The following is a 20423-nucleotide window of genomic DNA, read 5'->3' on the forward strand; positions in this document are numbered from 1 at the left end:
TTTATGGTTTTAACATGACAAAATGTGGAAAATTCCAAGGGTTATGAATACTTTTTTAAGGCGCTGTAACATAATTCACAGTAATGTTCCAATGTATCTAAACATTTGTGAACCGTCCTTCTCCAGATTGGATACAAGCACAAATATACATTCTGGGGTATGGTGGTACATCACTGTAAATTAGATTGCAATAAATAAATCTGCATTTTTTTTCCAATGAGTGCTACATACTTCCCATTATTTATTCAGAAAAAAAATATTCAAAATATGGATTTTCAGCAAGCACATATTTTAATTTTTAATGTGAATTTTTCAGTTTCATGGTATTTATTGATTTTTAGGAATATCAAAGGCAAGCAAATAAGTCGCCCACGCAGGGGCTTAAGAATGATCGGGTATTACAAGACAAGCAAGAAAGGTTACAATCATAATAACCAACACTAGATAACTCTTAAACCATCGGGATGATACCATTAATTAAGTAAGGAATACAAAAATAAATAAAGGAAAGGACACAATCCTACGGCCTGCTCACAGTCACCTCAGGGGTGGCTCATCTCCTGCAACCAGCCCCAGAGGATGATGACTGTTTAACTGGAAAAAAGAAGAGCCAAACATTTATTGAAAATCATAATGATGCTTACAGGTGTACAATACTCATTTGGATTCATAATTTATAGATACAGTTGCAAAAAAAGTATGTGAACCCTTTTGGAATGATATGGATTTCTGCACAAATTGGTCATAAAATGTGATCTTCATCTAAGTCGCAATAGATAGACAATCACAGTCTGCTTAAGCTAATAACACACAAAGAATGAAATGTTACCATGTTTTTATTAAACACACCATGTAATCATTCACAGTGCAGGTGGAAAAAAGTATGTGAACCCCATAGACTAATGAGATATCCAAGAGCTAATTGAAGTGAGGTGTCAGCCAACTGGATTCCAATCAATGAGATGAGATTGGAGGTGTTGGTTACAGCTGCCCTGTCCTATAAAAAACACACACCAGTTCTGAGTTTGCTTTTCACAAGAAGCATTACCTGATGTGAATGATGCCTCGCACAAAAGAGCTCTCAGAAGACCTACAATTAAGAATTGATGACTGCCATAAAGCTGGAAAGGGTTATAAAAGTGTCTCAAAAAGCCTTGCTGTTCATCAGTCCACGGTAAGACAAATTGTCTATAAATGGAGAAAGTTCAGCACTGCTGCTACTCTCCCTAGGAGTGGGCGTCCTGTAAAGATGACTGCAAGAGCACAGTGCAGACTGCTCAATGAGGTGAAGAAGAATCCTACAGTGTCAACTAAAGACTTACAAAATTCTCTGGCATATGCTAACATCTCTGTTAGCGAATCTATGATACGTAAAACACTAAACAAGAATGGATTTCATGGGAGGATACCACGGAGGAAGCCACTGCTGTCCAAAAAAACCATTGCTGCACGTTTACAGCTTGCACGTGAATGTTTCACAGCAGTACTGGCAAAATATTCTGTGGACAGATGAAACCAAAGTTGAGTTGTTTGGAAGAAACACACAACACTATGTGTGGAGAAAAAGAAGCACAGCACACCAACATCAAACCCTCATCCCATCATCCCACCTGTGAAGTATGATGGTGGGGGCATCATGGTTTGGGGCTGCTTTGCTGCTATCATCGAAGGAAAAATGAATTCCCAAGTTTATCAAGACATTTTGCAGGAGAACTTAAGGGCATCTGTCCACCAGCTGAAGCTCAACAGAGGATGGGTGTTGCAACAGGACAACCACCCAAAGCATCACAGAATGGCTTAAACAGAAGAAAATACACCGTCTGGACTGACCCAGTCAGAGTCCTGACCTCAACCCGATTGAGATGCTGTGGCATGACCTCAAGAAAGCAATTCACACCAGACATCCCAAGAATATTGCTGAACTGAAACAGTTCTGTAAAGAGGAATGGTCAAGAATTACTCCTGACCGTTGTGCACGTCTGATCTGCAACTACAGGAAACATTTGGTTGAAGTTATTGCTGCCAAAGGAGGTTCAACCAGTTATTAAATCCAAGGGTTCACATACTTTTTCCACCTGCACTGTGAATGTTTACATGGTGTGTTCAATAAAAAAAATGTAACATTTAATTATTTGTGTGTTAATACTTTAAGCAGACTGTGATTGTCTATTGTTGTGACTTAGATGAAGATCAGATCACATTCTCTGACCAATTTGTGCAGACATCCATATCATTCCAAAAGGGTTCACATACTTTTTTTTGCAATTGTATCTGAATGCAGCTGTATTGTATTCTTTGGGTCCATGCACACTGCTCTGTATTTGTCTTTAGCCAAAAGCTGTGTTAATGGAATGGAAGGATCTGCATTTGAGGACCTGTTCATACAGTGTATGTTAGGATATATGTGTAAACATTTGTGTGAAAATTTACATTTGTAAAGCACAAACATACCATATTGGAAGTACCTGCATCCTAGCAACCGAGGCCAGTAGGTGGCAGGAGTAGCCTGCTTCCTAGCAACCAAGGATGCTAAGTGGCAGGGACCACCTGGATCCTAGCAACCAAGGATGCTAGGTGATAGGAGGCACGTGCATCCCAGCAACCAATGACACTAGATGGTAGGAGCCACTTGCATCTTAGCATCTAAGTACACTAGGTGACAGGAGTCATTTGCATCCTAGCAACTAAGGATGCTAGGTGGTAGGAGACACTTGCATCCTGGCAACCATGGATGCTAGGTGGTAGGAGATGCTTGCATCCTGGCAACCATGGATGCTAGGTGGTAGGAGATACTTGCATCCTGGCAACCAAGGATGCTAGGTGGCAGCCTGCTACATAGAAACCAATAGGTCAATAGGGAACATTTGTACTGTAATCATTAGCACAAAAATGAAATGATGCTCTTGCTGGCAGCAGTGTGCATGGGGTCTTAACGTGTATAACTTTTCTCATTTGCTGTTGTGTTTACAGGACAGGAAATGTAGGGAAATTTACTGAATGGGACATGGACGGCAAAAAAAAAACCTATAAGGGGTTGTAACTATTTCCTACTTTATCCAAAATGAAAAAAAAAATGCTTTGGACAAACTTTAAAGAGGAACTTCACTCACCCTTTACATTTTTTTTTAATGTTACCTTGTCCACAAAAATCCTACTCACCCACCCAGCAGATTCTACATTTTCTGCTCTAAGCCGTTGAACCCGCGCTGCCATCTTCTCTACGGATGTCATCTGGTGGCTAGCTGTCTCTTCCTGTTTCTTGCACTGATGAGGCACCACGTGGCAGAGATTGAGCCAAAGCCTCCTTTTCAAGTGTGATGTAAGTATCCCCCAGGAGGCTTTGAGTGGGGAGGTTTCATACTCGCTTAGGTGAATTTTTTCTTTTTTTTGCAATTTGCTTTCCATACGATATTTCCTTAATATATTACATATATAATGTTTATAGGGTCTCCCAATAATGATTTAAAAATGTAGAATTTTTTTCACATACAGTACTGTCATTAGACAATGACAGTCAAAAATATTGTAAAAAAATATATATATATATTTTTATATTTCTTATCTACAAACTGTGACAAAAAAAATACAACTTCAAAAAACTTGCCATGCCTCTTACTAAATACCCTGGACTGTCTACTTTCCAAAAAAAGGGGTGATTTGGGGGATATTTGTACTGTCCTGGCATTTTTGGGCTTCAGGAATTGAAATAAAGTAAATAAGGATTGATTTGGATTCTATAACTTTCCTGCAGGCTAAATAATATTCATTGGGTTATTTTCACCAAAGAAATGTAATGCCGCGTACACACGATCTAATTGTCTGGCGTACTTAGTCCGATGAAACCCATTTCATCGGGCAATCCGATCGTCTGTGGGTTTCAGCGGACTTTTCCAGCGTGAAGTCCGGCGGACTAAGAAAGTATTTTTGCACTCCAATCTTCCCGGCGGACTAAGAATGACGCATGCTCAGAAGCAAGTACGAAAAAGGAAGCTATTGGCTACTGGCTATTGAACTTCCTTTTTCTAGTCCCGTCGTACATGCTGTACGTCATCGCGCTAGCAAACGCCAGACTTTCTGTGTGTCCGTGTGTGGCCAAGTCCGTTCGGTAGAAAGTCCGCCGGACTATCCGCCGGACAATTTGCTCGTGTGTACGCAGCATAAGAGAATAAATTTTGCCCTAAATTTATGAAGAAAGATTAATTATTTGCAAAATTTTATAACAGAAACTAAGAAAAATAAATTTTTATTTAAACAATTTCAGTCTTTTTCCATTTATTTAGCAATAAATTAAAAATCCAGTAGTGATTAAATAGCACCATAAGAAAGATCTATTTGTGGGGGAAAAATGCTGAAAATTTTGTATGGGTGCCGTGTAGCATGACGCACAATTGTCATTCAAAGTACGACAGCGCTGAAAGCTGAAAAATGGCCTGGGCAGGAAGAGGGTGAAAATGTCTGGTATTAAATTAGTTATGGAGCTGGCTTTGCATACAGAGCCTCAGTCATGGTGGAAGAGAAATGCACCTTCACCAAGCTGTTATCACAAGGTTGTAATAATACAATTGTCTACAACATCTTTGTGTGACGTAGCAGTACCCTTAACTGGAGAGTACCGGTAGCCATACCCTTTACTGGGTAACAGTACCCTTCACTGGAAAAACCTGACCTCCCTTGGAAGGGGCACCCCAATACTTTTGTCTATAGAGGTGGGTGTGATGGTCAGATGTTCCTATGCTCTTACCTCTTGGCCATACAATCTATATATAAATATTAAATATGGCGGGTTCTCTATACCAAGCTTTAAACACAAAATGTGAAAAGTGATTGGAGAAGCCTTTGCAAATGGCCAGGATCATCATAAGGTTCCAATATGAGTTTTTGTTAATGGAACTTCAAGAACAAACTTTTACAAAAAGTTTATTTTGTATAGAGTGGAGAGAGGTTTGATTCGCCGTCACATTGTATTTGCTGTCTGTGCCAAACTGATAATATTCACTTACTTTGTCTCAGACCTCCACCACAGAAGTAAAGGGGAAATGGCTCCAGTGGAGACAAAGAAAGAGATATAAATCGGACTGAAGTTCTAACTATCCACCACTCCATCCAAAATTGGAAGATTCTGGAAAGTTATACTTTAACACATATAAGCAGGTGAATTACAAAGTGTATTTCCTGGAGGACAAATTTATCAGACCCCCTAAGATCAGTTCATAGCCAAAGAGAGATCAGTTGGTTTTCAAGCTACTCAACACACATTGGAGACCTTTCATTTAAAGATGAAAAATTGGCAGAGCAGAAGAGCTATCACAACCAGAGATGAAAACATCCGGGTCCCTAGAAAAGATATAAAAATAAATTAAATATTTACTAAACAATAACAAACTGATTCAGAGAAAAGATCCTTAATTAACGGATAGAATGATCATGACCCTTAGCCCCTGTACACGCGGTCGGACATTCCGACAACAAAATCTGTCGGATTTTGTCAGACGGATTTTGTCCGAAACTTGTGTTGCATACACACGGTCGGACAAAGTTGTCGGAAAATCCGATCGTATGTAACGTGATGACGTTATTTCGTTACGACGGGACTACGTTCAGGCTAGTAGCCAATAGCTTTGGTCTAGGAATTTGATCTGAGCATGCGTGGCACTTTGTCCGATCGGAATTCTCTACACACAACCGGACAAAGTCCGATCGGTTCATGTTGTCGGAAAGTTTTATAGCCCAACTCTAAAACTTTGTCCGTCAGATATTCCAATGGAAACAGTCCGATGGAGCCCACACACAGTCGGATTATCCAACAACACGGTCCCATCGGACATTTTCCGTCGGAATGTCCGACCGTGTGTACAAGGGCTTAATGTGAAACCTTCATATAGTAAAAAATACTCTGCTCCTGACCATCTCTCTACCCTTCTGATTAGATCTGCAGCACCTTCCTAGCATAGGATTTTAGGGAACATTTAGTTATTGTCTCCCTATGTAATCATGGAAGCAATAATTATTTGGCCTAGTCTGCTTAGGGTGGGAATTTGAGTGCTTCCCCCACCCCTGGAGGAAGCTTAAAGAACTTAGGGTGAAAGATTCAATACAACCAGCCTATATTAGGTTCCAGCCAATTCCTGGACAGGGGGCTGGAATGGTGATAAATAGTCTGGGACACAGGTGAGCAGGGTTCATTCTTCCCAGCACTGTTCCAGAGACAGAGCGGCTGGTGCCAATTAAGCAAAGCCCTGTGCCTATGTAGTGTTCTGGAATTGCACTGGGTACCAGCAGTTATGCATCAGCGCAAGGTAACCAGATGCCAAAAAGACTTGCCCCATGGTCTTCAGCTGTGAATCTTTAAAATGTTCAACACCCACTATTACTCAAGAAAATAATTGTCCTCTGATCACTAAGTGCTGAGTGTTTTGAAGCATCCCATACCCTGATCTCCACTCCTATTAAAGTTCTTAAAGCAATAAACCTAAAAAAGGCAAGTCCTAGACTCATTTATTTTAACTGGAGTGTTTGGACTGGTGCTTGGTTGACTGGCAGCCTCTGTAGTGTTGCGGAAAATCCAGTTATTATCAGCAGCTCCTTTGGGAGTGGCGCCACACATCCAACAATGAGATCACAGCTTCCAACATGACCCTCCATAAGATAGAAAATACTCTTCTCCTCTATACCTTCCTCATTACACTCACCATGGGACTATCAAAACCTCCAACATGACCCTCCATGAGCTAGGAAATAATCTGATCCTGACCTTCTGTCTACATTTCTGATTACTTCCAACATTGGGATATCATATCTACAACATGACCATCCAAAAGGTAGAAAATAGTCTGTTCCCAACTTTCTCTCTACCTTTCGGATTACACTCACAACCGGGATATCACACCTTCCAACATAACCCTCCATGAGACAGAAAATACTCTACTTCTGACCTTCTCTGTACCTCTCTGAATACACTAATCTCTGGGTAACACACCCTTTAATATTATCCTTCGCAAGGTAGACAATACTCTGCTTCTGACCTTCTCTCTACCTTTTTGATTACACCCACCACTGGGATATCACACTCTCCAACATGACCCCCCATAAGGTAGAAAATACTCTACTTCTGATCTTCTCCCTACTTTTTTGTTTACTGCTCCACTGCTGTCATGGTTATGCAGTGATCTTCCTGTGTTTGCTTACCTTCCCCCATGTCTTCAGACTAAGAGGCCAGCCACTTCCACCTGGTGGTTTTTATAACCTCTCCTCTAAGCATGGCTCCACCCCAGGCCATATCAGGGAGCCCTATATTAACTTGTGCACTGCAGGCCATCAGTGCTGATCAACCATTGTGTATTCCTTTGTGTGTTAGCTTCCTGTTTCCTGCCGTGTGCTCTGCTACGGTTTTCCGTTACCGACTTTGGCGTGTCTTGACTATCCCTGTTTGCCTGTGATCCTGACCTTTTGGCGTGTACCCGACTATTCTTGTCTGTTTGTGGCCCCCTACCTTGGCTTTGTCCCTCACCATCCCTATCCTCCTGTTGCCTACTGTGGGTGTGAGCTGGGGGACCCTGGGGGTCACGACCTGGAGCCAGTTGCAGCCAAGTCCATCCTCACCACTGGAGGCGCTGGTGAACACCTGCTGGCTCTTAGACTCCGCGCCCCAGGGAATCTTATGCTCTAACCCCAGTGGGATCTGTCCCCCGTCTGCAGCAGTCAGCCGTAGGGTCCACAACCTTGCGTTGCACTCCTGATCCCTACGGTGTGCGCCTGTCACCTCGCCTCAAGGTGACCTGACAACTGCATTATCACACCCTCCAACATGACCCTTCACAAGGTCGACAATACTCTGCTCTTGACCATCTCTCCTACCTTTCTGATAACACTTACCACCAGGATATCACAGCCCAACATGACCCTGCATAAAGTAGAAAATACTCTGCTCTGGACTATCTCTCTACCGTTCTGATTACACTTACTACTCTGACCTTCTCCCCTACTTTCATGATAATGCTCCACTGGGATATCACACCCTCCATTTTAACCCTTCCTAAGGTAATAAATACTTTGTTTCTGACCTTCTCCCTAGCTTTCTGGTTACACCCACCACTGGGATATTAGACCCTCCAACATCAGCCTACCTGAGGTACAAAATACTTAGGAACTAGGAATAATGGGGGATGTTCTCTTGGATGTTTTGGGTTTCCTATTAAGAAATGCATATGAGATAATTCTATCTTTCTTGTGATATCATACATAGTAATATCCTTGATTAATTTCGGAGAGGGTTTTATGCTTACCTCTGTTGGGCAGACATGTTTTGGATTTTCCTCCTGTAAAAATAATGACCAGAAATGTCACATCACAACAAGAGCACAGAAGCTCCCAACAGGGAATATGACCAGCACAGTGAGCAATATCATTAATTACTGGTCAGAAATACTTTTTTTTAATTTTACTCTTCATAAAGGTGATAAGCGTTACACAGGGTTGATAATAGGTTATGGATATTTGACAATTCTTTTACATTTTTCATGAAGTATGGCTGTGTGTGTACTAGAGTTAAAAAATAATTTCCCAGCAAGTACCACCCCCATATTTTTAATCAAGTAATTTGGTGTATGGGGTTTGCTCCATACCTAACACATACAAAAGGTCCTTATTATTCATTTCTCAAAGGGGCCCAAAGCTTCATCCAACATGACCTTTATTTTTCCTCAGTGCAGCCAGGAAACAAAAAGTGATAGGGGTAAAAGGTTATTCTCTGATTATTGCTTGGGCATGGATTTATTCAATGTTTCAAATAGAAGACTAATATCTCAACTTTTAATGGAGAGTTATTTTAACTCCATTGTTTTTTGTTTGTTTTTTAAGCTGATAAATCTCTCCTAAAATTATCAACGCAAAAAAATAAAGCAAAGTCGGGTAGTAAATGTATATAATTTAAATGTGGAATTTTCCTTTTTTTTGTAATTACCTCCTGTTAGGATGGTTTTCTAATGAAACATTAAAGTATTTCAATTTATGGCAGATTTGATTTTTTTTTTAACTCCATTTGATTTGTTTTTTTGTATCTGGTAAATTTCTCCTAAAATTTGCAAATCAAAAAAAAAGAAGCAAATTCAGATAATAAATATAATTTGGTGTGCACCTTTCTTTTTTGTAATCTAATGTAAGACACGTTTTCTAAAGAAACATTGAAGTATTTCAATTCATGATGGATGAAATGAAACATTGAAGTATTTCAATTAATGACAGATGAGTTTTTAAACTCCATTTGTTTTTGTTTCTTTATCTAGTAAATTTCTCCTTAAATTATCAACTCAAAAATAAAGCATATTCAGATAATAAATATAATTTAGCTGTGTAATTGTATTTTTTTTTTATTTATTTATTTACCCAATGTAAGCCTAATTTCTAATGAAACATTGAAGTATCTCAATTCATGATGGAGGAAGTATATTAACTCCATGTGTTGATGTTTTTTTTTTTTTCATCTGATAAATTTCTCCTAAAATGATCAACTCAAAAAATAAAGCAAAGTCAGGTAGTAAATTTATATAATTCAAGTGTGGAATTTTCCTTTTTTTTGTAATTACCTCCTGTTAGCATTGTTTTCTAATGAAACATTGAAGTATTTCAATTTATGACAGATTTGATTTTTGTTTTAACTCCGTTTGTTTTTTTGTATCTGATAAATTTCTCCTAAAATTTGCAAATCAAAAAAAAAGAAGCAAATTCAGATAATAAATATAATTTGGTGTGCACCTTTCTTTTTATCTAATGTAAGACACGTTTTCTAAAGAAACATTGAAGTATTTCAATTCATGATGTATGAAATGAAACATTGAAGTATTTCAATTCATGACAGATGAGTTTTTAAACTCCATTTGTTTTTGTTTTTTTTATCTAGTAAATTTCTCCTTAAATTATCAACTCAAAAATAAAACATATTCAGATAATAAAAATAATTTAGTTGTGTAATTGTCATTTTTTTTTTATTTATTTACCTAATGTAAGCCTAATTTCTAATGAAACATTGAAGTATCTCAATTCATGATGGATGAAGTATATTAACTCCATTTGTTCTTGTTTTTTTTTTTCATCTGATAAATTTATCTTAAAATGATCAACTCACAAACAAGACAAATTTGGGTAATAAATGTAATTCAGCCATGACATTTCCTTTTTTTTTTTAAATGTATCTACTGTAAGCTTAACTTTTTTATGAAACAATGAAGTATCTTTCAACACTTTTTAATCACCATCTGAAATGGTTCTTGGTCCTGCTGTAATCAAGGCTCAGGCCGCGTACACACGGGCGGACTGTTCGCCCAACCTTGTCCGCTGAACAGTGTTTGGGCGGACAGTCCGCTCGTGTGTGGGCTTTCAGCGGACAGTTTCAGCGGACAGTTGGACGGACAAAGTCTTTCGGAAATTCCGAAAAACTGTCCGCTGAAACTGTGTTTGAGCGAACAGTCCGCCCGTGTGTGGGCCTGTCCGCTGTACTTTCGAAATGAGCGGACTGTTCCCGCTCGGAAAGTCCGCCCATTTCGAGCGCGTGTACAGGTAGGCGGGGCCCGCGAAGGAGACGTCGCGGGCTCCGCCGCCTGGAATGGGCTTAAAGGGGAACCCCAACGCCGAAAAAAATCGGCGTGGGGGTTCCCCCCAAGTCCACACCAGACCCTTGTCCGAGCACGCTACCCGGCCGGCCAGGAAAGGGGGGCGAGCGAGCGCGCCCCCCCTCCTGAGCCGTACCAGGCCGCGTGCCCTCAACATGGGGGGGGGTGCCTTGGGGAAGGGGGGGCCGCGCGGCCCCCCCACCCCAAAGCACCTTGTCCCCATGTTGATGAGGACAAGGGCCTCTTCCCGACAACCCTGGCCGTTGGTTGTCGGGGTCTGCGGGCGGGGGGCTTATCGGAATCCGGGAGCCCCCTTTAAGAAGGGGGCCCCCGGATACCGGCCCCCCACCCTATGTGAATGAGTATGGGGTACAATGTACCCCTACCCATTCACCTGTGAAATAAAGTACAAATAAAAACACAACACAGGGGAAAAAAATATTTTATTGCACAGCCGGGGGTCTTCCGTCTTCGGGGGTCTTCTCGCCGGACTCCTCCGCTATGTGTGTGTAGCTCTTTTGCTAGCGGAGGAGTCCGGCTTTCTTCCTCCCCGCCGCCGGCCTCTTCTCCCGACTTCGGGGGTCTTGTCCCCCTCTTCGGTTCTTCTGCCGGGCCACCGCGCCTGGTCCGGTGGCCCGGTCTTCTGTCGCCGTCTTCCGTTCTTCTGTCGCCGCCTTCGGTTCTTCTGCCGGGCCACCGCGCCTTCTTGTAGCTCTTTTACAGGCGGTGGCCCGGTCTTCTGTCGCCGTCGCCGCCTTCCGTTCGTGTTCTTCTTCTTGTTCTTCTTCCAGGAGATGTTGACACGTCGCTCCCTCCGGCCGGAATGCCAGAGCCGCCCTGCGTTGCCACTTATATAGTGACAATGGGGCGGGGTCACATGGTATATGTCACATGGGTTGGTCACATGGGTTGATGTCACATTGAGGGCACGCGGCCTGGTACGGCTCAGGAGGGGGGGCGCGCTCGCTCGCCCCCCTTTCCTGGCCGGCCGGGTAGCGTGCTCGGACAAGGGTCTGGTGTGGACTTGGGGGGAACCCCCACGCCGATTTTTTTCGGCGTTGGGGTTCCCCTTTAAGCCCATTCCAGGCGGCGGAGCCCGCGACGTATCCTTCGCGGGCCCCGCCTACCTGTACACGCGCTCGAAGTGGGCGGATTTGCCTCCTCCTTACGTGGGCGAGTCCGTTCATTTCAAAAGTTGAGCCAACTGTTTGCCCAACCTTGTTCGTCAAACAGTCCGCTCGTGTGTGGGCAAGTCCGCTCATGCAAATTTTGAGCGGACTGTTTGACAAACTGTTTGCCGAACAAGGTTGGGCGAACAGTCCGCGCGTGTGTACGCGGCCTCACAGTTATCACCAACTTGAAGCTCATGGTATTGTAAAGGAAGAATAACCCATGTAAAAATTTTTTGAGTAGACGTTTGCAGTCAAAATACTTGAAAAATTAACCACTTGGTGCCCATACTACGTCTATTGACGTCATGGGCTTTCAGTGGTTATATCTAAATGATGCCTGAGGCCACAGACATCATTCAGATATTGCCGTTTTCAGACGGCGATTCCCTGCACCATAAGAATGATCATAGCGGCTGTTCCGCTGCTTGATCGTTCCTACGGGCGGCGGGAGGGGACGCCCCCCCCTCCCGCCGCCCTCCGGTGCTTCTACCGACTCACCGTTTCCATCGGTGAGTCGGTCACAGGATCTGCCGGCCCCAGCAAGTTACCATAGAGATTTCCGGCTGACCAGATCGTCCCCGGAGTCTCTATGATCGTTCGGAGACCGGGCACGATGTTATGACGTCACGCCCGGCCTCTGTATTCAAATTAACGGCGCCGAACTGGCTAGGAAGCCAGGATCGTTTTTTTTTTTTTTTTTTTTTTTTTTTTATTCTTCCCAGCCTAGAGGTGAGATATGGGGTCTTATTGACCCCATATCTCACTGTAAATATGTCCGATCGTGCCATATTCCTATTACAAGGGATGTTTACATTCCTTGTAATAGGAATAAAAGTCATCAATTATTTTAAGTGTTAAAAAAAAATAATTTAAAATTAACAATAAAAAAATAAATATTTAAAGTGCCCCTGTCCCCGTGAGCTCGCACACAGAAGCGAACACATAAACACATACGTAAGTCCCGCCCACATATGAAAACGGTGTTCAAACCACACATGTGAGGTATCGCCATGAACATTAGAGCGAGAGCAATAATTTTAGCCCTAGACCTCCTCTGTAACCCAAAATATGTAACCGGTAAAAAAATTTAAAGCGTCGCCTATGGGGATTTTTAAATACCAAAGTTTGGCGCCATTCCACGAGCACCTGCAATTTTGAAGCGTGACATGTTGGCTATCTATTTACTCGGCGTATCCTCCTCTTTCACATTATGCAAAAAAATTGGGCTAACTTTACTGTTTTTTTTTTAAGCATGAAACTGTTTTTTTTTTCTGAAAAAAACGTGTTCGAAAAATTGCTGCGCAAATACCGATAAAAAGTTGCAACGAGCGCCATTGTATTCTCTAGGGTCTTTGCTAAAAAAACATATTTCTTGATCATACATCACGGGACACAGGAGCTTCATTACATAGTGGGTTATATAGGCACCTCTGGTGATTGGACACTGGTTGACCCAATTAAAGAGAATTCCTCCCCTATATAACCCCTCCCATCAGGGAGGCACCTCAGTTTTTTCGCCAGTGTCTGGTCGATGGTCACGTAAAACTTAGCTCTATGCGGGTCCCGGCGAGGGCCGAAGGGCTACAACAAACCGGATCCATACCTCGGGCCGATAATTGACTCCCAAGATGGTATGGTACCCGGGCCTCGTCTGCCGAAGACACGAGGTTTTGCCTGTAAGTCCTCTCCATTGGAAGACTGGACTCTGGGACAACCAGACTTGGGGTACTGTTTACTCAGGGCGCCCGTAAGTTTCTGGCAGAGTTTTTTACAAGGCCCAGGTAGGAGAATCTTTTCGTAAGATTCCCAGATACGCCTGAAGGTTGGCTAACAATACCCGCCGTGATGGGTGAAGGCTGGAATTGGTCTGAGATCAGCAATTCCTGCGGCGGGGAACAGGTATGGGAAGTCATCCTATATATTTTAATATATGAATGGATTTCTTCATTTTGAGTAGTTGTATGTCTTACCTGGTTTCCACCACTTGAGGGAGTAAGAGCAAGCCTGATGCATACTTACATGCCTTTCAAACAAACACGCTCAGTGAAATGCCTGGTTCTCCCAGCTATTCACGTTTCCTTGCAGTCCCTGCCACAATATAAGTAAAAAAGGGGTCCCACGCAGATCGGGGGGTCCCAGGTCACTCATTTTGGGTTCCCCTTCCCCCCCCCCCGGATCCCGCGGTCCTCGTGCACGCGCGCGGGCGCGTGCACGCGCGCCGGGCGCGCTCCCGGCCTAATAGGGAAAGGGGGGGGTGTGGTTGCCAGCTGTGCACAATCAAGTGCTCCAGACTGTAATGCAGGCGCCAAAACGGCCGTTTTAAAAGCCCAGAGCGTCAGGGGACTGTAAGGTGAGACACAGGAGCTGTGGGCTGTAAGCATCCGTGGGATTGGATCCAGGCGAACCTTAAGACACCTACTCGGCATCATATTGTGCAGTTAAGCTTATATTGATTTATTGTGAGACTTTAAGCACAACAAAGTGATTGCATTTTACACTAGTAACTCTGCTTTGTAGCTCAGTACTATGTCTCCTCGTAAGAGGGTTTCAGGGGCAGGTAACAAAAGCACTGGCAGGTCACCGCCTGGGTCCAGGGGTTCTAAAGGTGCATGCAGATTACCATCCCCCTCTGCAAGAGTGGAGCCTGCATCTCAAGACGAGTCAGTGCCCCTTTCAGGCTTTGCAGCCTCTCCTAATGTCGCAGCCCCGGTCTATGTCACTGAGGACTCCCTTAGGGCTTCATTGGAGAGTTTTGAAGGGAGGATAATGAATTTTATTTCTGCTTCCCTAAAAGATAGCAAGAAAAGGGCTAGATCCCCTCCCTCTGCTGAAATCCCTCTCTCAGACAGCTGCTCTGAAAATGAGGAGAGATCCCTATCTTTGGAAAGGGATCATGAGCAGTCGGATCAGTCAGAGGATGAGGAGTCAGTCCCCTCCTCCCAGGCACTCAGAAAGCAGGTGCAGTATTATACTGAATTGGTGTGTACCACGTTCAGAATGCCAGCTGCTGAAGTCGCTACATCCTCTGTCTCTTCCCTGGGAGTCAGGAAAGCTCCACAGACTGCTTGTTCCTTCCCAATTCATCCTTTAATGGCTGACTTGATGTATAAGGACTGGGGACATCCCGATAAACTGTTTACTCCTCCCAAGAGGTTTTCTATGTATTATCCCGTGGAGGAAAGCTTCACCAAGAAATGGGGGGCCCCATCTGTGGATGCGGCTATCTCTTGTGTGAATAAGAACCTAACTTGTCCTTTGGATAATGCGCAGGTATTTAAGGACCCAGCTGACAAAAGGCTGGAAACCTTGTTAAAAGCCTCCTTTTCCATGGCCGGCGCTGTGGTGCAACCTACAGTCGCAGCCGTGGGGTTGTGTCAGTTCCTTAAGGAACAGGTTAAACAGATGTTTGAACTCCTTCCTAATGAGGAAGTAGAGAAATATGCAGAGATGCCTCACATCTTATGTTTCATAATTGATGCGATTTTGGATTCTGTCCAACAAGCATCACGTTTGTCCCTCATGTTGGTACACATGCGTAGGGCTCTATGGCTAAAAAATTGGGCTGCTGAAATGTCATGCAAAAAGCATTTGACTGGGTTTCCGTTTAAAGGGGAACGGTTGTTTGGAGAGGAATTAGATAAATTCGTCCAAAATATTTCGGGAGGTAAATCTACACTCCTTCCAGTCAAGAAGAGTAAACGTCCTTCATTCAGGCGTACTCTTTCTCCCGAAGCGTCGAGCTCTAAACAGTGGCGACGGCCTTCTCAGCCCTCCTCGGCTGCAAAGCCTCAGGGCCGAGCCCAGGGACAGAAAAAGACTTGGGGGCGGAAGCCTGCCAAGCAGTCCTCCAAGACATCCTTGTGAAGGGGCGCCCCCGCTCGGCCGAGTGGGGGGAAGGCTCCTGCAGTTTGCAGGCGCCTGGCGGGTAGAGATTCAGGACAAATGGGTGATCTCTTCAGTATCTCTAGGCTACAGGCTAGAGTTTTCAGGAGATTCCACCTTCCCGTTTTCTAAGGTCAAGGATCCCCAGGGATCCGATAAAGCAGAAACCGCTATTTCTGGCCTTAGATCAATTACTATCCCAAGGTGTGATAGTAGAGGTGAGCCCGAAAGATCAGGGTTCAGGTTTCTATTCGAATCTCTTCACCGTTCCAAAACCAAACGGAAGTGTCAGACCTATCTTGGATCTGAGAGACTTAAACCGGTTTCTACACATCCAGACCTTCCGGATGCAGTCAATACGCACTGTGGTCTCCTCCCTGCAAGGAGGAGAATTCATGGCATCAATAGATATCAAAGACGCATATCTCCATGTGCCAATATTTCCCGCACACCAGAAGTTTCTGAGGTTCGCGGTAGAGCAGCGCCATTTTCAATTTGTGGCCCTGCCGTTCGGCCTAGCCACGGCCCCTCGAGTCTTCACGAAGATTCTAGACCCTCTCTTAGCAATCTTAAGAGTTCAGGGCATAGCCGTCATGGCTTACCTAGACGACTTGCTTCTCGTAGAGAGAACTGCAACATGCCTAAGTCGCAGCGTCACCAAAACGCTAGAACATCTGGGCCGCCTAGGTTGGATTATAAACCTAGAAAAGTCATCTTTACAACCGACCACCAGGTTGGATTACCTGGGTCTGATTATCGACACCGCTCAGGGCAGGGTGTTCCTTCCAAAGCCAAAGGCCTTGGCCATTGGAGATCTAGTGCGCCTGATTCTGGGCAGAAGATTCTCCTCCATTCGGTTGTACATGAGACTGTTGGGAAAGATGGTCGCCTCTTTCGAGGCCGTTCCATTTGCCCAGTTCCACTCAAGGCCCCTGCAAAGATGCATCCTTGCGATTTGGAACAGGAAGCCCCAATCCCTGGATCTTCCTATGCGTTTATCCCCTCGGGCACGCAAAAGTCTTGTCTGGTGGTTACAGACCAAAAATTTGCTGAAAGGCAAAACCTTTCTTCCCCTCTCATGGAAGATTGTCACCACGGATGCCAGCCTGACAGGTTGGGGAGCCGTGTTGCAGGAAACATGCTCGCAGGGAAAATGGTCTGCGACCGAAAGTCTGCTGCCCATAAATGTCTTGGAGATTCGGGCAATTTACATGGCACTCAGAGAGTGGTCTCACAGACTGCGAGGTTTCCCAGTTCGGATTCAGTCCGACAATGCCACCGCAGTGGCTTACATCAATCACCAGGGCGGTACCAGAAGTCTGGTGGCCCAAAAGGAGGTGAATCGCATACTTGTCTGGGCAGAAGAGCATGTTCCGTGCCTCTCTGCAGTCTTCATTCCAGGAGTGGAGAATTGGCAGGCAGATTATCTCAGCCGCCAGCAGTTGTGCCCAGGAGAATGGGCTCTGCACCCCGATGTGTTTCAAGACATATGTCACAAGTGGGGCACTCCAGACGTGGATTTGTTTGCGTCCAGATTCAACAGGAAACTGGACAACTTTGTGTCAAGGACAAGAGATGCACTTGCTCAGGGGTCAGATGCTCTGACAGTTCCCTGGGATCAGTACAATCTGATCTATGCCTTCCCCCCGAACCCGCTGTTGTCGAGGTTCTTGGGAAGGGTCAAGAGGGAGACGAAGCCGGTCCTTCTAGTGGCCTCGGCTTGGCCCAGGCGACCATGGTTCGCAGAAATCATGAAGTTGGCAGTGGGCAGGTCATGGACCCTCCCTCTCCAGCCAGATCTCCTCTCACAGGGTCCAATTTACCACCCTGCTTTACGCAGTCTGAATTTGACGGTCTGGCTGCTGAGACCCACATTTTGAGAGGCCGTGGTCTTTCGGGGCCAGTCCTCTCCACTCTGGTCAATGCCAGAAAACCGGCCTCCAGGCGTATCTATTACAAGATCTGGAGGGCATATGTTTCCTGGTGTGAACCCAGGAGATGGCATCCTAGAAGGTATGTCATTAGCAGAATCTTGGCCTTTCTCCAAACAGGCCTTGAAATGAATTTGGCCATAAGCACCATCAAGGTGCAGATTTCGGCCCTATCGGTCTTTTTTCAAAGATCGCTTGCATCACATTCCCTAGTACGGGCTTTTATCCAGAGGGCTATGCGGATGAGACCGCCAGTCAAACCTCCGGTATGCCCTTGGGATCTGAATTTGGTTCTCTCGGCCTTAGAAGCCCAACCATTTGAACCTCTGCATCTGGCTTCTTTAACTCTCCTGACAAAGAAGCTGGTGTTCCTAGTAGCCATATCCACGGCTAGAAGGGTATCAGAATTGGCAGCTCTTTCCTGTAAAGAGCCCTATTTAATTATCCATAAGGACCGAGTGGTCATGCGTCCCAACAGGTCCTTTCTACCTAAGGTAGTTTCAGGTTTTCACCTGAATCAGGATGTAATCCTACCATCCTTTTTTCCAAACCCTCAGTCCACAGAGGAAGAATCCTTACACACTTTAGATGTGGTTAGAGCAATCAGTCTTTATCTTCAGGCAACTGCTCAGATAAGAAAGACTGACTGTTTATTTATTCTGCCAGAAGGCCCTAAAAAGGGTCAGGCAGCGTCAAAGTCCACTCTTTCGAGGTGGATCAGACAGGTTATTTCTCAGGCCTATGACTTAAAGGGGAAGATTCCTCCTTTTCAGGTGAGAGCGCACTCTACTAGGGCTGTAAGTGCTTCTTGGGCAGTGCATCACCAGGCCTCCCTGGCTCAGATCTGTAAGGCTGCGACTTGGTCATCAGTCCACACATTCACCAGATTCTATCAGGTGGATGTCAGAGGGCAGGAGGATATCGCCTTTGGGCGCAGTGTACTGCAGGCTGCAGTTTAGGTCCTCAGGTCCCTGGCGGTCTAGATTCATGATCTGTGTCTCCCTCCCCTCAACCTGAGCATTGCTATGGGACATCCCACTATGTAATGAAGCTCCTGTGTCCCGTGATGTATGATCAAGAAAATAGGATTTTTATATACAGCTTACCTGTAAAATCCTTTTCTTGAGAGTACATCACGGGACACAGGGCTCCCGCCCCTCTTGGGTTTTACGTGGTTTCTTATTGCTTTGCTACAAAACTGAGGTGCCTCCCTGATGGGAGGGGTTATATAGGGGAGGAATTCTCTTTAATTGGGTCAACCAGTGTCCAATCACCAGAGGTGCCTATATAACCCACTATGTAATGAAGCTCCTGTGTCCCGTGATGTACTCTCAAGAAAAGGATTTTACAGGTAAGCTGTATATAAAAATCCTATTATAATGTTTGGGGGTTCTATGTAATTTTCTAGCAAAAAAAATAGGAATTTTACATGTAGGAGAGAAATGTCAGAATTGGCCTGGGTGCGATGTGGTTATGTCCTTTTATTAGTTAAGTGTAACTGGACGTGTTCTGTATTGTTAGAACGTTAGAGTGTGCAGAAAGTTTGGATAAAACATTGCATAAGGAGCTTTGGGTGTCCCTCAAAAAACTGTAAAACTCTTTGGCAAACAAAAAATAAATAAAAAATATTCCGCAACGCACCTCGTTGTCCATGTGTCAACTTTGTCAAGGGGACTGGTGATTTTTTTTGTACACATTATCTTATGTATTTTGTATGTATTATGTATTGATTTTGCCAAGGCATATGATTTTTTTAAGGGACACTTAACCCTTTCATGACTAAAGCCCCGTACACACGAGAGGACTTATGCCCGACAGACTTCCGAAGGAGTTCTGCCGGAGTTCTGCCGGAGTTCCGACAGAGTTCTGACGGACTTTTCGGCTGAGCGGACTTGGCCACACACAATCACACTAAACTCCGACGGATTCGAACTTGATGACGTACGACTGGATTCGAATAAGGAAGTTCATAGCCAGTAGCCAATAGCTGCCCTAGCGTCGGTTTTAGTCCATCGGAATAGCATACACACGAGCAAATTTTTCGAAGGGACCGGGTCCGGCGGAGTTCCGTCGGAAAAATTTGAAGCATGTTCCATATTCTAAAGTCCGTCAGACTTTGGTGAATCAAAAGTCCGTTGCAGCCCACACACGATCGAATAGTCTGACGGACTCAGTCCGTCGGACTTTGGATGTTGAAAAGTCCTCTCGTGTGTACGGGGCTTTAGCCTATCTTTGGAATTTGGTGTTTACAAGTTAAAATCCATATTTTTTGCTAGAAAATTACTTGGAACCCCCAAACATTATATATATATATTTTTTTTAGCAGAGACTCTAGAGAATAAAATGGCGATTGTTACAATATTTTATGTCACACAGTATTTGCGCAGCGGTGTTTTAAACGCAACTTTTTGGGAAAAGGGACACTTTCATGAATTAAAAAAAAAACGAAACAGTAAAATTAGCCCAATTTTTTTGCATAATGTGAAAAATAATGTTACGCCGAGTAAATAGATACCAAACATGTCACACTTTATAATTGCACGCACTCGTGGATTGACGACAAAGTACGGTACCTAAAAATCTCAATAGGCGACGCTTTAAAAAATTTTACGGTTACCAGGTTAGCGTTGCAGAGGAGGTCTAGTACTAGAATTATTGCTCTCGCTCTGACGATCGCGGCAATACCGCACATGTGTGATTTGAACACCGTTTACATATGCGGGCGCAACTTCCGTATGCGTTTTCTTTGCTTTGCGAGCTCGCGGGGACGGCAGGCGCTTTAAAAAAATTATTATTATTTTTTTTTATTTTTTTTATTTGAAAATGAATAAATT

General features: G+C 44.2%; 1 protein-coding gene across 6 annotated transcripts in view; it reads right to left on the reverse strand.

Annotated features, from left to right (window-relative positions):
• Positions 1-272: 272 nt before the first annotated feature.
• The window catches only part of LOC143927200 (ecto-ADP-ribosyltransferase 5-like), a 58557-nt gene continuing 38406 nt past the window's right edge, over positions 273-20423 (reverse strand). For all 6 annotated transcript variants that reach the window (XM_077451183.1, XM_077451180.1, XM_077451182.1 and 3 more), the window contains 2 exons: positions 8283-8315; positions 273-5334 (listed from right to left, as the gene is read on the reverse strand). In XM_077451183.1, coding sequence (XP_077307309.1) covers positions 5267-5334; positions 8283-8315 — 101 coding nt within the window. In that variant the 3' untranslated portion in view covers positions 273-5266. The remainder of the gene's footprint in view (positions 5335-8282; positions 8316-20423) is intronic.

Source organism: Lithobates pipiens, unplaced genomic scaffold (assembly GCF_037356315.1).
Source record: "Lithobates pipiens isolate NorthernLeopardFrog02 unplaced genomic scaffold, aLitPip1_a1.2 Scaffold_23, whole genome shotgun sequence".
Taxonomy (NCBI): domain Eukaryota; kingdom Metazoa; phylum Chordata; class Amphibia; order Anura; family Ranidae; genus Lithobates; species Lithobates pipiens.